The sequence below is a fragment of the Piliocolobus tephrosceles genome, chromosome 2 (genome assembly GCF_002776525.5).
Source record: "Piliocolobus tephrosceles isolate RC106 chromosome 2, ASM277652v3, whole genome shotgun sequence".
In the NCBI taxonomy this organism is placed as follows: domain Eukaryota; kingdom Metazoa; phylum Chordata; class Mammalia; order Primates; family Cercopithecidae; genus Piliocolobus; species Piliocolobus tephrosceles.
In genome coordinates, this window is record NC_045435.1 from 184,510,712 (window position 1) to 184,524,349 (window position 13,638).

General features: G+C 38.5%; 1 protein-coding gene across 3 annotated transcripts in view; it reads left to right on the top strand.

Annotated features, from left to right (window-relative positions):
- Positions 1-13,638, top strand: part of LPP (LIM domain containing preferred translocation partner in lipoma) — a 751,777-nt gene that overhangs the window by 551,963 nt on the left and 186,176 nt on the right. For all 3 annotated transcript variants that reach the window (XM_026455659.2, XM_026455658.2, XM_026455660.1), the window contains one exon: positions 3,210-3,336. In XM_026455659.2, the coding sequence (XP_026311444.1) occupies positions 3,210-3,336 (127 nt within the window). The remainder of the gene's footprint in view (positions 1-3,209; positions 3,337-13,638) is intronic.

The window sequence follows — 13,638 nt, forward strand, 5'->3', positions numbered from 1 at the left end:
CTGGGTTGGAAGCTCCAGGATAGTGGGTCATGTCCAGCATATCTTTATCACTTGAAGTCATCATGTTTTAAAAAATTTATATTCATGGATTACAAAAGTAGAACTACATGCTGTACAATAAAGAAACAAATGTAGAAAGTGAAAGTCTCCTAAGATTCCACCTGCCAGAAAGAATCTCCTTTAACATTTTGGTACCTGGTCTTTATATAGATCTGTAAATAAACTGTAGTTACTCTATCCTATTCTGGAACTGGATTTGTTGTTTGTGAAACGTGTTGTTCATCTTTACAGGCTTGTTACATAGATTTACAATGCATATATCTATCATTGTCTATTTAGGTGATTCTTTTGCTGGTTAGTTTACCTTGTTAGTCCTTGTTACTCCTCTCAAATATGGCTCCTGTGACCAGCCTTCATCATTTAATTTTATCCACTTGTATGAGTACTTCTGTGCAATTGTCCTGGAAGCAAGCCACATATATGCAATTTTAACAATACTGGCAACCATTCATCCAATGTTCATGTTTATGCAGACACCTATCAATATACTATGCTATATATATATATATATATATAAATAGAATCTCCCTCTGTCACCATCGCTGGAGTGCAGTGGCACGATCTTGGCTCAAACTTCACCTCCCGGTTTCAAGTGATTTTCTTGCCCCAGCCTCCTGAGTAGCTGGGATTACAGGCATGCGTTATCACACCTGGCTAATTTTTGTATTTTTAGTAGATACGGGGTTTCACAGTTTTGGCCAGGCTGGCCTCAAACTTCTGGCCTTAAGTGATCTGGCAGCCTTGGCTTCCCAAAGTGCTGGGATTGCAGATGTGAGCCACTGCGCCCAACCCGTGCTTTTTTATAATTAATCATTTGTGGATGTTTCTTACCCCCACTAGACTGCAAAACTCTCAAAAACAAAGGTTGTGTGTAATACATCTTGATGTCCCTCCTGGGTTCTCACAGAAGGTACACAAAATAAACCTTGTAAGAATGAATGGACAAAACAATAAACAAAAGAATAACTGAATAATTCAATAGCTCCTCTAACCCTCATACCAAACTCATATGACAGGTAATGTTTACAGTTCAGAGGAGGTCCTAAGTTTAATCTTTAATGTTTGTTAATAAATAAGTCAGTCAAGGATGAGCTCTTGTCCTGACTTTACCAAAACTAGCCCTCCCTAATTTTTTTGGGGGGGGGTCTCAGTTTCCCTGTCTCACAAAGAGGAGATTAGAATAATGGTTCTTCAGATCCAGGCAAGCAACTCAATTTTTTTGTCTGTAACCTGAGCATATGCCATAGTTTACTCATCACCGTCTCATCTCTAATCCAAATTGTTCAACAATGCAATGAAATATCAGGCTGAGGTTAGTGACCAACATAAAATATTTTTGGCCTTTTCGGCCTTCTGCCTGTCTGTACTTCAAATATCTGTACATTTTGGGAAACCAAAAAAATGAAAATTATTTTAGAGAAAAGGCCAAATAAGTACCAATCAACCTTCTCGACTATGTTTAGAAGACATTTAATGCTTTAGACGTCACACAAATGATTAATACCTGTCTCGGAGTTGTTGAAGTAAGTGTTGGGAATGATAACATGTGTTCAGGGATTTGTATTTTACAGGATTTTCACATCCAAGAGCCCATTTGGTATCGTGAAGATAATAGGAGAATGAATGTGTAGCTTTCAGTTTTGTTGAACTTACTCTTGTAAACATTCTGAAAAGAGAACCTTTTGGCCAACTATTTTAAGAATGCATAAATATCAAGGCAAAAGCATTCCCAACCCACATGTCTGCCCATTCCCCATGGCGGACATCATCATCAGTTCTAAATTTTAATAATAGCATTTCTGTTTTTATAACACTTTTATTAAGAATGTTGGGGTGAGGTACTAGAAATGGCCAAATTTATAGGCAATGGAAAATGTAATAAATTCCCTTTTAATCACATAGCACAAAGCTACTTTAAATCTAGCATATGGCCTTTATTCCTTTCTTACACACTTTTTATTCTTCATTGATGATCTCAAGTACTCCCTCAATTGATATTTGATTCACTTACATTGCTATAATTCTGGTTCACCCACCTATTTATTTTTTAATTATTATTTTTTATTTCAGTATTTTTGGGGGTATATGTGAGTTTTGGTTACATGGATGAGTTCTATAGTGGTGAATTCTGAAATTTTAGTGCACCCATCACCCAAGCAGTGTACACTGTACCCACATGGGTGGAATGGACAGAGGCCCCAGTGGCTCTGTATGTCCCATTTGGGTATAGGGGATGAGGGATAAAAGACTATACATTTTATATGGAGTCTTTTATCCCTCACCCCCTGCCCAACCTGGCTGCGCCCAGGCCCCAAAGTCCATCATTTCGCTCTGTATGTCTTTGCATCTTCATAGCTTAGCTCTCACCCACCTATTTCAACACCAACCCAGTGTCAATGCTACTGATTTTTCATCACTATTTGAAATCTGGCTGTTTGCAGTGCTGGAAAAATGAAATTACTCAACTTCCTTAACTGGAACAAAAGAACTAGAACCAAAATGTTCGCTTTCTGGACTCCTGTACTTGATAAGATTTATCTCATTTCCTATCTCAAAGTTTATATGTAGTCCAGAAGTACACCACTTCCAGAAGCTCTTTATGCTGCTTGACTTTTTTCACCTGAGTGTGAGAAACTTCTAGCTGTATGTTTTCTCCCTTTTAGCTGAATAAGGCCTAGCCTGCTCTGCTGCCTCTCTTCAGGAAGTCCTTGGCGGGCTATGCGAGAGGTCCCCACTCATGCCCTTGTTGTGCTCTTTCTGCAGCTGTTTTTCTTTAATTATTAATGTGCCTGTATCTCTCACTTGACCGTAACGTTCATAAGAAAGAAAGACCCAATTTGTTTTTCTCATAAATGTATAACAGCACACAGTGGTCACTTAGCGATTGTTGAACAAACTCGATTCTTCCTATCGTAAACATGGATTTCTAAAGCCTGATAGATGACTCATCTAGATAAGGCAAGTGAGTAAAGAGATGTGTCCAAAGTTAGCCACTGAATAAGTGATAAAACTAATTCTAAAACCCAGGTCTCCCGACAGCCACGTCCAGTGCTTTTTCCTCTCCAGTGCAATCACTACTTGTTTAGGCTGACTGCCTTGGTTGATGGTCTAGGTGGCAATTAAAGGACTCTGTGCTTTCTGCCTTTCAGGGTGGACATACAGGGCAACTGGGGCCTTCGTCAGTTCCCCCTTCTTTCCGTCCAGAGGATGAGCTTGAGCACCTGACCAAAAAGATGCTGTATGACATGGAAAATCCACCTGCTGACGAATACTTTGGTGAGTGGGGCCTAGAGCGGACTTCTGAAGTAACTATCTTGCTCTGATTTCCTTACTTAGTAACTGGAACTATTATCAGCTCCACTGGGAAAGTATTTGAGTCCAGATGCATGGGAGTTGATACACATCCCAACACAACTACGTAATTGTAGGATTTGCATTTGCAAGACTGCCATAAATGTGATGTCTGCTTAGCTTATATTAAACTTTCAGTGGTCCTTAGAGTTTCTTTAGATACAAATTTTATTGTTGAGACTTATTTTTTACCAGCCTAGGCAACATGGGGAAACTCTGTCCCCACTAAAAATACAAAAATTAGCTGAATGTGGTGGCGTGTGCCTGTAGCCCCAGTTACTCAGAAGGCTGACGCTGGAGAAGCACCTGAGCCTGAGAGTTCGAGGCTGCAGTGAGCTGTGATTGCGCCACTGCACTCCAGCCTGGACAACACAGTGAGACCCTGTTTTTAAAAAAAAAAAAAATTAAAAAATAAAAAAAAGACTATGCCTTATTTTTTGACAACTTATTAGCTTCCCATTAGGCAGAAATAGGATTTCCATGTATATTCCCATTTCTCACTAAAGAATCAAGTAAAAAAAAAAGTGGATTGGATATTGTCTAATATCCAATTTCCAGATTGTACTCTTAATCTTTTTTTGTATCTCAGTTTAAGAAATGATGTTTTCTTTGTAGTTTTAATTTTCCCCTTTTCAAACTTGGGAATAACTGTGAATGGTTAATCCTTCCAGTCCATGAATATAATGCAAATTTATGAATTGTATGCCAATTGTGAGGTTCTGTGGACATATAACCTGTCCTCAGTGAGGTTAAAATTGTTCAGAAAGAGGAAGGACAAGCATACAAATAATTACTAGTCTAGGTGGAAAGTGATAAAAGACATGAGAAGGCTTAGGTCAATTGTTGCAAGTTTTATTTTATTTTTATGTTATGTTATGTTATGTTATGTTATGTTATGTTATGTTATGTTATGTTATTTATTTTATTTTTGAGACAGAGTCTTGCTCTGTCACCCAGGCTGATCTGTCACCCTTGCTCTGTCTCCCAGTACACTGGCATGATCTTGGCTCACTGCAACCTCCACCTCCTGGTTTTAAGCGATTCTCCTACCTCAGCCTCCCAAGTAGCTGGGATTACAGGTGCCCACCACCACAACTGGCTAGTTTTTGTATTTTTAGTAGAGATGAGGTTTCACCATGTTGGTCAGGCCTAGTTTTGAACTCCTGACCTCAGGTGATTCACCCGCCTCAGCCTCCCAAAGTGCTGGGATTACAGGCATGAGCCACCGAACCCGGCCATAAGTTTTAAAAGTTCTATTTATTAGGAGCATCAGAAATACTTCGGTAAAGAATTGGTAGCACTTGAATCTGAGCCCTTTAAACCAGTGCCTTTCACATTTTCTGTGGTAGGAGACCATTTTCCTCCCAATCTGTTGGAGACCAGTATTTTTGTAGAGTCAGTTAAAATTAATTACTAGGGAAATAAAAGACGCAAAATAAAACGGAAGGTGGAATTATATCATTATTAGAGTTAACTGTTAATGAATTACTCTTTTAAATTGTTGTACTAGTTTCTAAATATTCATTCTTTGTTCCTGTATTTATCTCATCCAGTGTGATAAGCATTTCTTAGACACCCATCCATGGACCACTTTTTGAGTGGCACTGCTTTAAGGACAAATAGAGAAAGGACATTTGGGGAACAGTATTAGTAAAGGCACAAAGACGGGGAAATCGCACAGGATTTTTGCTTCTTCAAATATTTCCTATTTTCATGTCTTTTTTGCTCCTATATGGGAATATGTAATGACAGGTAAACTGACCACACCAGTCCAGAAACACACAGTAGATGAAGTAGGAGGTATCAGGATATGAAAACCCTGGCTTTTATTTGTACTTGGGTGACAGTTTAGCTTAGCTAAAAGAGCACAAAGAGTGGGAATAAAACAGCGGGTTGTGGTCTCTTCTCTGTCCCTCACTGGCCAAGCAATACTGGCATGTCACCCGTCTGCCTGAGCCCCCTTTCCCACCTGAGTATATCAACGGTTGGGGCAAATGTTCTCTAGCATTTCTTTCAGCAGTAATAAGTTCAGTGTACAAACATTCTTAATCTAAAGTATAACAATAAAGCTAAATATAAATTGATGGAGATTAACGACAATGCATGGAGAACAGTAAAACAAAACATAGAAAATCCATGAAGGTTTCTAGTTACATCAAAATACACTAAAAGTTTATTAATGCTCTTGTCATTGCCATGTGAGGAGGGTTTATAATGGGGTCTAAGATACATTTTTTAAAAGTGAAAAATAAGGTCTCTATATTTAGGCCCTATTAAAAAGGAAAAACTGACTTACTAAGTATATATGCTTCAAATATCATAGCAACAAAATATATAGACACACAAAAAAACTGAACTTAGATGGTAATTGCGTGAATGAATATATATTGAACACTCTGGGAAACATATAAATTATTACCTTTCCCTTCAAGAACTGTCCAGGCTCTACTACTTAATAGCTTAGAAAACTTGAACAAATATTATTCCCTGTAAACCTTCATATGAGAATAATAACTAGCTTATACTGTTGTTTTGAGAAATGAATGAAATATTTATACAAAGCACTTAGCCAAGTTCTTGGCATGTAGAATATGCTCAGTACTCAAGATTCTCCCATGCTCTTGGGGCTTGTAGTTTATTTAAGACAATAAGATATGCTCATTAAAAATCCATTATGCTCAATTTAAATTTAAGTTCCTAGCAACAATAGAACATATGTCACCAATTGGTAAATAATCACTGCCAAATGGGGATTAATAAGCATTTGAGAATTTGGAAAAATGACTATCCTTTATTAAGTGCTTATGACATGGCAGCACTATATTTTATTTATGTTATAGGAATTAACTCATTTCACTCTTATAGGAAAACATAACCCTGTGAAGTAGATACTATTACCATTTTCAGATTTTGAAATTAAGGCACAGAAATATTAATTTGCCTAATGTCAACAGCTAATACATTGCAGAGCTGAATTAGAATCCAGATCTGTACATTTAAACACCACACTGTAAAAGACAGGGAAAGCTACCCAGGCTACATATTTAGAAGAGTGTTTGTGGTGGAGATTAGCTTTGGACAGATGGGAAATAAGAGATGAGCATTCTCTTCTAAGTACACAGAATTAACAAAATATAAGTTGAGGCCAGGATTATTTAAAGAAAATTTACGTTATGTAGAAAAAAAAGTGCCTATGATAATATTCAGGCTGCTCTGCTAGGTGGTGGTGGGGGTAGATGGGGATCTTACCTTTGAGATTCTTGTAGTCTAATAGGATATGTGTGCAGGGTTATGATGTTGTGTTATAAGCACAAGACAGAAAGTGACAAGTGACTTAATCAAGGTTCACCAAGTGCTCTTTGAGAATTCAGCAAAAGGAAAGAGAACATCAAGAGAGAGGAATGGAAAAGTGTTTCGGGAATAGTTAGCCTTTGAGTAGTCTTTAAAATTGTGCTAATTGAGATTTGGAAGGAGGAAGATAGTAGAGAAGTGAAGTCATTTCTCATGAGCGGAGTTTTGACATAACAGGGAACAAAACCATGGAGAGAAGTAGCAAATATTGGGAAATAAGTTTCAAGTAGTAAGTTAGGACCAATCTAGGGAAAGCTTTCAATGCCTGGCTAAAGGCTGAGAGCCTTATTGTCTATAATGAGCCCTTGCACATTGAGATTACATGCCATGGGAACTGCTCTATGGATAGTGGTTAAAAACACGGGCTCCAGAGCCAGGATGCACCTCTTACCGGCAAGATGAAATCAAGAGGCAAAGGACTGGTGAAAAGAACTGTCCTTTATTGTTCCGTGCTTTAAACATTTCTCAAGCACCTTCTCTGTGCCTGCTGCTGTGCTGGGTGTTAGGGACCACCGAAATGCAGAGGCTCTGCCCTCATGGGGCTCGTGCATTCCTAGAAAGGACAAGAGAGTCACAGATGTCAAGGATTTCAGTGCAGATATCAGCACTGTGTTGGGTTTGACTGAGCTGCTACGTGAGGGTCCATAAGTCTGCCTGAAGATGAGCAGAAGGAATACGTAGCAGTGTGTCTGCATCAGCAGGGCCTGACCTGAGAGCCATAGATAAAATCCTCTCTTGCTTTCTGTCAGAGTTTTACCTTTGGCCTATTCTGGACTGAAAATAGCATTGCCAAGCACTTCCCTTAAATAACTTCTCTTTTTTGCAGGACTATCCTTTCAGCCCTGCCAAAACCCCATCACCTACTCTTTCTTTACTGCTTTGCCTATTTAGTGCTGGAATTTTTATTGAAACCGTAGCTGATTTACTGAAGGTAATTAAGTGCTTTCATGTTGTAGATCTCCTGCTAGACTGCAAGCTGCACTTGGGAGTGAGAGCGAACAAAATGTAAATAAACGATGTCAACAGAGTAGGTTCCTTTGTGGTCATGTTGCTTTGCTTCCAAGACACTCTTTTTTTTTTTTTTTTTTTTTCATAAGTGGAATGATTCATGAATATGTTATTATAGTCATTGTTTCTTTACGGAGCCCCTCATCACTCTTAACAGTTTTGTTTATGTTGAATTATAATTATCGTATGCTTCAAAGTATTGGGAGAGGTACCGGAAGATCACCTCACAGATGACTTAAGTATAAAGGAGAAAAGGAACTTTTATAATGGAGAGGTCTCCTGGAAGCCATCTCAAACCAAGGAATGAAATTTAACATCCTCAATAATGGGACAGACTGGCATGTGCCAACTGAATGTAGGAAGTCCACAGCACCATCTAGGCAGTAGTCTTGCTAAAATATTTCAGCCCTATCCAACCATTAGGAAGTAAAAAATGCAGATGATGGGACATGCTTCAAGACACCTGTCTTGAATTCTGCAACACTGTCAATGTTACAAAACACTATTCTAGATTAAAGGAAATTGAAGAGACATGCCATTCAAATGCAAGGCATGTGTCTTGACTGAATTCTGGATGGAAAAAAAAAAAAAACTACAAAGGATTGGTAGCAAACTTAGAGAAATTTGAATATGAATGATATGTTAGATAATACATCAATGTTAATTTCATGATGATATTAATGGCATTGTGCTTATGTAGGAAAATCTTACTTTTATGAGCTATTTGTTGAAGTATAGGGAGAGGTGTGATTATGTCTACAATTTATTTTGAAATAGTGATAGAGTGACAGAAATAGAGACAGACAGAGAGAAAGAGAGAGAGATGATTGATAGATGTAGACAAACAGAGATAGAGATAAATGTTGTGAGGGGAGGAAGAATCACCTCAGGTTCAAACAGCTAGAGCTGCTATAACCGCAACAACTACAAGGACTCCCCTCCTCTCTAAAAATGTACTGAAGCCTGTCACAAATGAATTACCTTAAGAATTCCTCGTTGGGTGGATAGAGAGATTGACATTTCTGCACCTTCTCAACTTCCCTGTTTTAATGACTACAGTAGGGCTTTAAAATTTCCCATTATTGTTTATTTTGTTTTTCTTATTTTTTACCAGACATACACACCTCCTATTGCTGGTGAGATGAGGACAATTGTGGCAGTGATGACGAAAGCTGATACTTACCTAGAGCTCCATATGTTTAAAAAACCAAGTCGCAGCCACAACGTGACTGGCAGATCTGGCGATGATGTCTTCATTTCATTTTTTGGATGGGGAAATAGAGATTCAGAGAGGCTCAATGAGTTGTTAAAGGTCACATAGCTAATAATTTTGGAATGTGGCCTCACTCTTCTGATCTCATGTCTATTATGATACGTTACCATTACAGAAAGGTATATATATGCTGTTCCTGCTGATTGTCAGTAATTGGCTGTTTCTCTCCCATTTCATAACTTTTCCTTATGAAGTTATGATCTTCAAGTGAGAGATAGAGGGACTGCTTCTGCCCAAGATCATATGTTTGTAATCTGGACTTCAATGTCACTAATATGTTTCAACTATCTTTAACATCCGGAATTAACTGCTGTGATATGGCTGAGGTACATACATTAGGAAGACAGTCTACCTAATACCTCCCTATCAGCCGTTTTGCAGTCTGTAGTTCTTCTCTGGCCCTTGGGAGAAGGCACATCACTAATAGCCACAGTTCTTGTTTTCTCGAGTCAGGTTTTTGTAAAATATAACAAGCAGAAACCCTTAACTGTCTCAGCTGGTTTTTTTCTTTTTCTTTTTAATGATTTCTTCTGGAAAAGTGATAGTTTTAGTGTTTCCGTGCCTTCTTTTGTCCATGTCCATTAAAACTTGTGACTGTTGCATTACAGTATTAGGTAAATGCCACAGGTGTTGAACCGTGATAAAAGTCGGATGAGTCTATATCTCTAAAGGAAAGATACAGTCTCTATACTGTGGACATTTACCATCTACTTGGACTTTAGTTTTGTGTATAACAGATTTCCTTACCATGGGCATCATTCCATTAACAATGATGTCGTTGAGTGCGCCTCTAAACACTACCAGGTAGAGGAAAGGGAGGAAACATAGTAGAAAGTTGGAGGTAGGAGAAAATTCTTACCGAATTCAATAAACCAGACAGAGGGTGTTTAGCCCAGCTTATCTACAGGAAGCCTTAGTTCAAGTGCTTACATTTTAGAGCTCATTTTTTCCTAGACAACTAGAAAAATATGTTGATACTAAAGGAGCCTCTCAGTTCTAGTGATAGATGCTGAAAAAGAACAAGGGGTGGCCAGGCGCGGTGGCTCATGCCTGTAATCCCAGCACTTTGGGAAACTGAGGTGGGCGGATCACAAGGTCAAGAATCAAGACCATCCTGGGCAACATGGTGAAACCCTGTCTCTACTAAAAATACAAAAATTAGCTGGGCATGGTGGCACGCACCTATAGTCCCAGTTACTCAGGAAGCTGAGGCAGGAGAATCGCTTGAACCCAGGAGGCAGAGGTTACAGTGAGCCGAGATTGTGCCAGTGCACTCCAGCCTGGCAACAGAGCGAGACTCCGTCTCAAAAAAAAAAAAAAAAGGAACACGGGGTGATGAAATAACTATAAATTATTATAATTTAGAGTAAATTCAGAGTTTATAATAGAAAATGGAAAATTTTTTAATTGAGTATTAAAATGAATAGAAGAGAAAGGTATTATTCTCAGAAAATTGGGGTATCTACAGGGCTAGTTGCCAGCTTTACAGTTTGTTTTTTCACACAGTTTTAGGCAGCTAAAGAAAAGTAAAGTTGAGTTTGTCTCCAGATAACCTTGAGACATCTGTTTGAAATTGTCCAAGACTTTTCTGTGCTGGGTGATACACCCACAGCCTTAAGTAATACACCCGGAGCCTCTGAGTTTTGTGCTTTTATTCATTTTGTAAGAGAAAGCATCTTTGTATATGAAGCTTTTCATACATATATGTCTGTGACTATGGCATAATGTTCTCCAAATAACAATATTCTGGCTGAGCAGCCCTTAAGGCTGAAGACAACACTATTGGAAGACAGTATCTCTGGAAATGGATGTTGTAATGCATCTAAGGATGGACTGGAAATATCTGACAGTATATTTTTAAGCATAGAACTGTAATTATCTTGACATGTTTATATGATATCGTCTTATTCCTTCTTTAAAAATAAAACAGAAGTATGTGAGCCTTAAAATTATTGAGTGAACTATTTGAAGAATCCTTCAGAGCAGCGCTAGGTAAATTCTCTTCTCAGAACTTAGCATTTATGTAAGGAAACTTTTTGTTCATCTCTGAGTATTGTTAGTAGGAGTTGTTGAGAACTTTTTCAGAAAGCTAGAAGTTTGTTCCAGTGGAACTAGGCTTTCATTTTTCAAAGGACAGCTAGACAAAAGTAGAAGGTGTGAGGCAGCAGGGACCTAGCCCATGCTAAGCCTTGAGAGAAGAAAGGCGTGAACATGAATAAAGTGCTATGATCAATCACTTTATTGGTAATGCCAGCTCATTGTATTTGGTGCCTTGGTGTCTTCTCAATTAAGATGAAAATGGAGGGCCAGTGAATGTTCATGAATAGAAACAGAACAAACAAAACAATGGGGAGATGGTCCATTTTCTTTCTGCACTAGTGGGACCAGTTGTTAAGTGAGCTTGTCCAGAGGACTTGACTAAGATGCTTAGGAAATTAGAAACCATGATTTGAGGTGCAGTTGAAGGTATGGAGAAAGGAAAACCTAGAGCCCTGATTGCTCTTGAAAGACTATCATGTGGAAAAGGAATTTGACTTAATATCTGTGATTCAAAAATTAGCAACAAAGGCAAGTGAGGGGAGTCTAGCCAGTTCCCATTCAGCATAATGAAATCACTTTCTTAAGAGACAGAAGAAAGCCTTCGTAAACTTCTAGGTCAGAATCTAATAATCCCTTGTTGATGAAAATGGTGATAGGTACTCAAGCAGCTGATGGATGATTAGATTAGATTTCACAAGTGCTGTCCAATTCTGACATTTTGTGACTTAGGCATCTAAACTTGTTTGGAAGTTAGCGTCTTGCATCCAGCTTCTAGGTCTACCCCTAGATTATCATTGTTATTACATGATTTCAACTAACACTTATATAATGCTGTTTAAAGCACTTTTCTACTTGTTGTATCACTTGAGCAAGACAGCAGTCCTACAAAATAGCCAGTGTGTTTGTTTCCATTTGGGATATGAAGAAATGAAAGATTTCAGTGATTAGGGGACTCCCCACTCCCCAGGGCTCTCCACTACCCTCACAAGTCATAAAGCAGGTGAGTAGCAGAATTGCACTGGGGCGCAGGCTACTGACTTTAAATTCTTTTCGCTTTTCACCCCATTGTGCTTTTAACACCATGTTGCTGAACTCGTCATGGACCATAAGATAGATGAGTTAACATACTTCATGTTTTAGCTTTTTAATCTGTATAAGGAACGATGTGATTACTTTGTGAAGTGCTTAGAGGATCTCAGCTGAGAGGTGTAAAGTAATTTGTATTTCATTGTTTGTATTATTATGTGACAAGAAAATGGTTTCCACAGTGCTCCTGTCAATTACAAACTGGGAAATGACTCCAGGTGGGCAGCTGCCTTTAGTGGGTCTCGTTTTCACAGATAAGTGACCTAATTAATGAAAACCCCCAAAACCACAAAGAAAAATTAGACAATAAGTGGCTTAGAGAGAAGGTTGTATTGATTTGGGGGCGGGGGGAATGGGTTTCTTGGTTTTGTTTCTCTCCAACTTTTTGTTTAGGGTATCTTTGAGTTGTGGGAATAAAATGTTTTCTAGTTAATGAGGCACATTAGATATATTTTCTTTTGTGGTAGTGACTTCTGGTAATGTTTGTTCAGAGTAGTATATGTGTACAGCACTAAATAAATAATAATCCTGAGCATTTTATGTGTTCTATCTTAGCATACGTTAATTTTGTATTAATTTGGCTAGTGTTTTATGTTTGTTGGTTGGTTTTTTGAGTTGGAGTTTTGCTCTTATTGCCCAGGCTGGAGTGCAATGGCGCGATCTCAGTGCACCGCACACTCTGCCTCCCAGGTTCAAGCAATTTTCCTGCCTCAGCCTCTCAAGTAGCTGGGATTACAGGCATGCACCACCACGCCAGGCTAATTATTTTTGTATCTTTAGTAGAAATGGGGTTTCTCCATGTTGGTCAGGCTGATCTCAAATTCCCGACCTCAGGTGATCCTCCTGCCTTGGCCTCCCAAAAGTGCTAGGGTTGCAGGTATGAGCCACTGCACCCGGCCTGGCTAGTGTGTTTTTAAGCATTGATTTGGAATCCCAGACTTAGAGTAAAGAAGAATGTGATCTTAGAAACTATCTAGGAAAATCCTTCATTTTTCTAGAAAACTGAATCCCAAATGACTCATCCAAAGCCATGCAACTAGGTGTGTTTTGAATTCTAGGGTCAGAATTTTCTTTCTGAGTAATAGACAGTCTCTGATGGCATGAAGAGGAATAGCAGGGCTATTTACAAAGGTGCAGATGTAGGTCAGGCCTGCTACTTTTGTGATCTCAGACCTTAGATCCACCTTATTCAAACGTAAGAACACACTGCCCTTAAAAAGAATAAAATAAAATAACTTTTTAGGAATTATGTGTATGTATTTTTCAAATACAAAAGAACCAAAGTTTTCTTATATAAAAGAACAAAAGAGATTCCCAATATCTTTTATCTCAGTGTCTTTATCCAATTTACTTGTAATATTTCCCGTCTATTTTCTGCACTAAAGGTAAGTCTGCATGAGAGCAACAATTTATGTTTAGTTCACTGTTGTGTTTCTAGCATTCCTAGAATAATGCCTGGCACGTGAGAG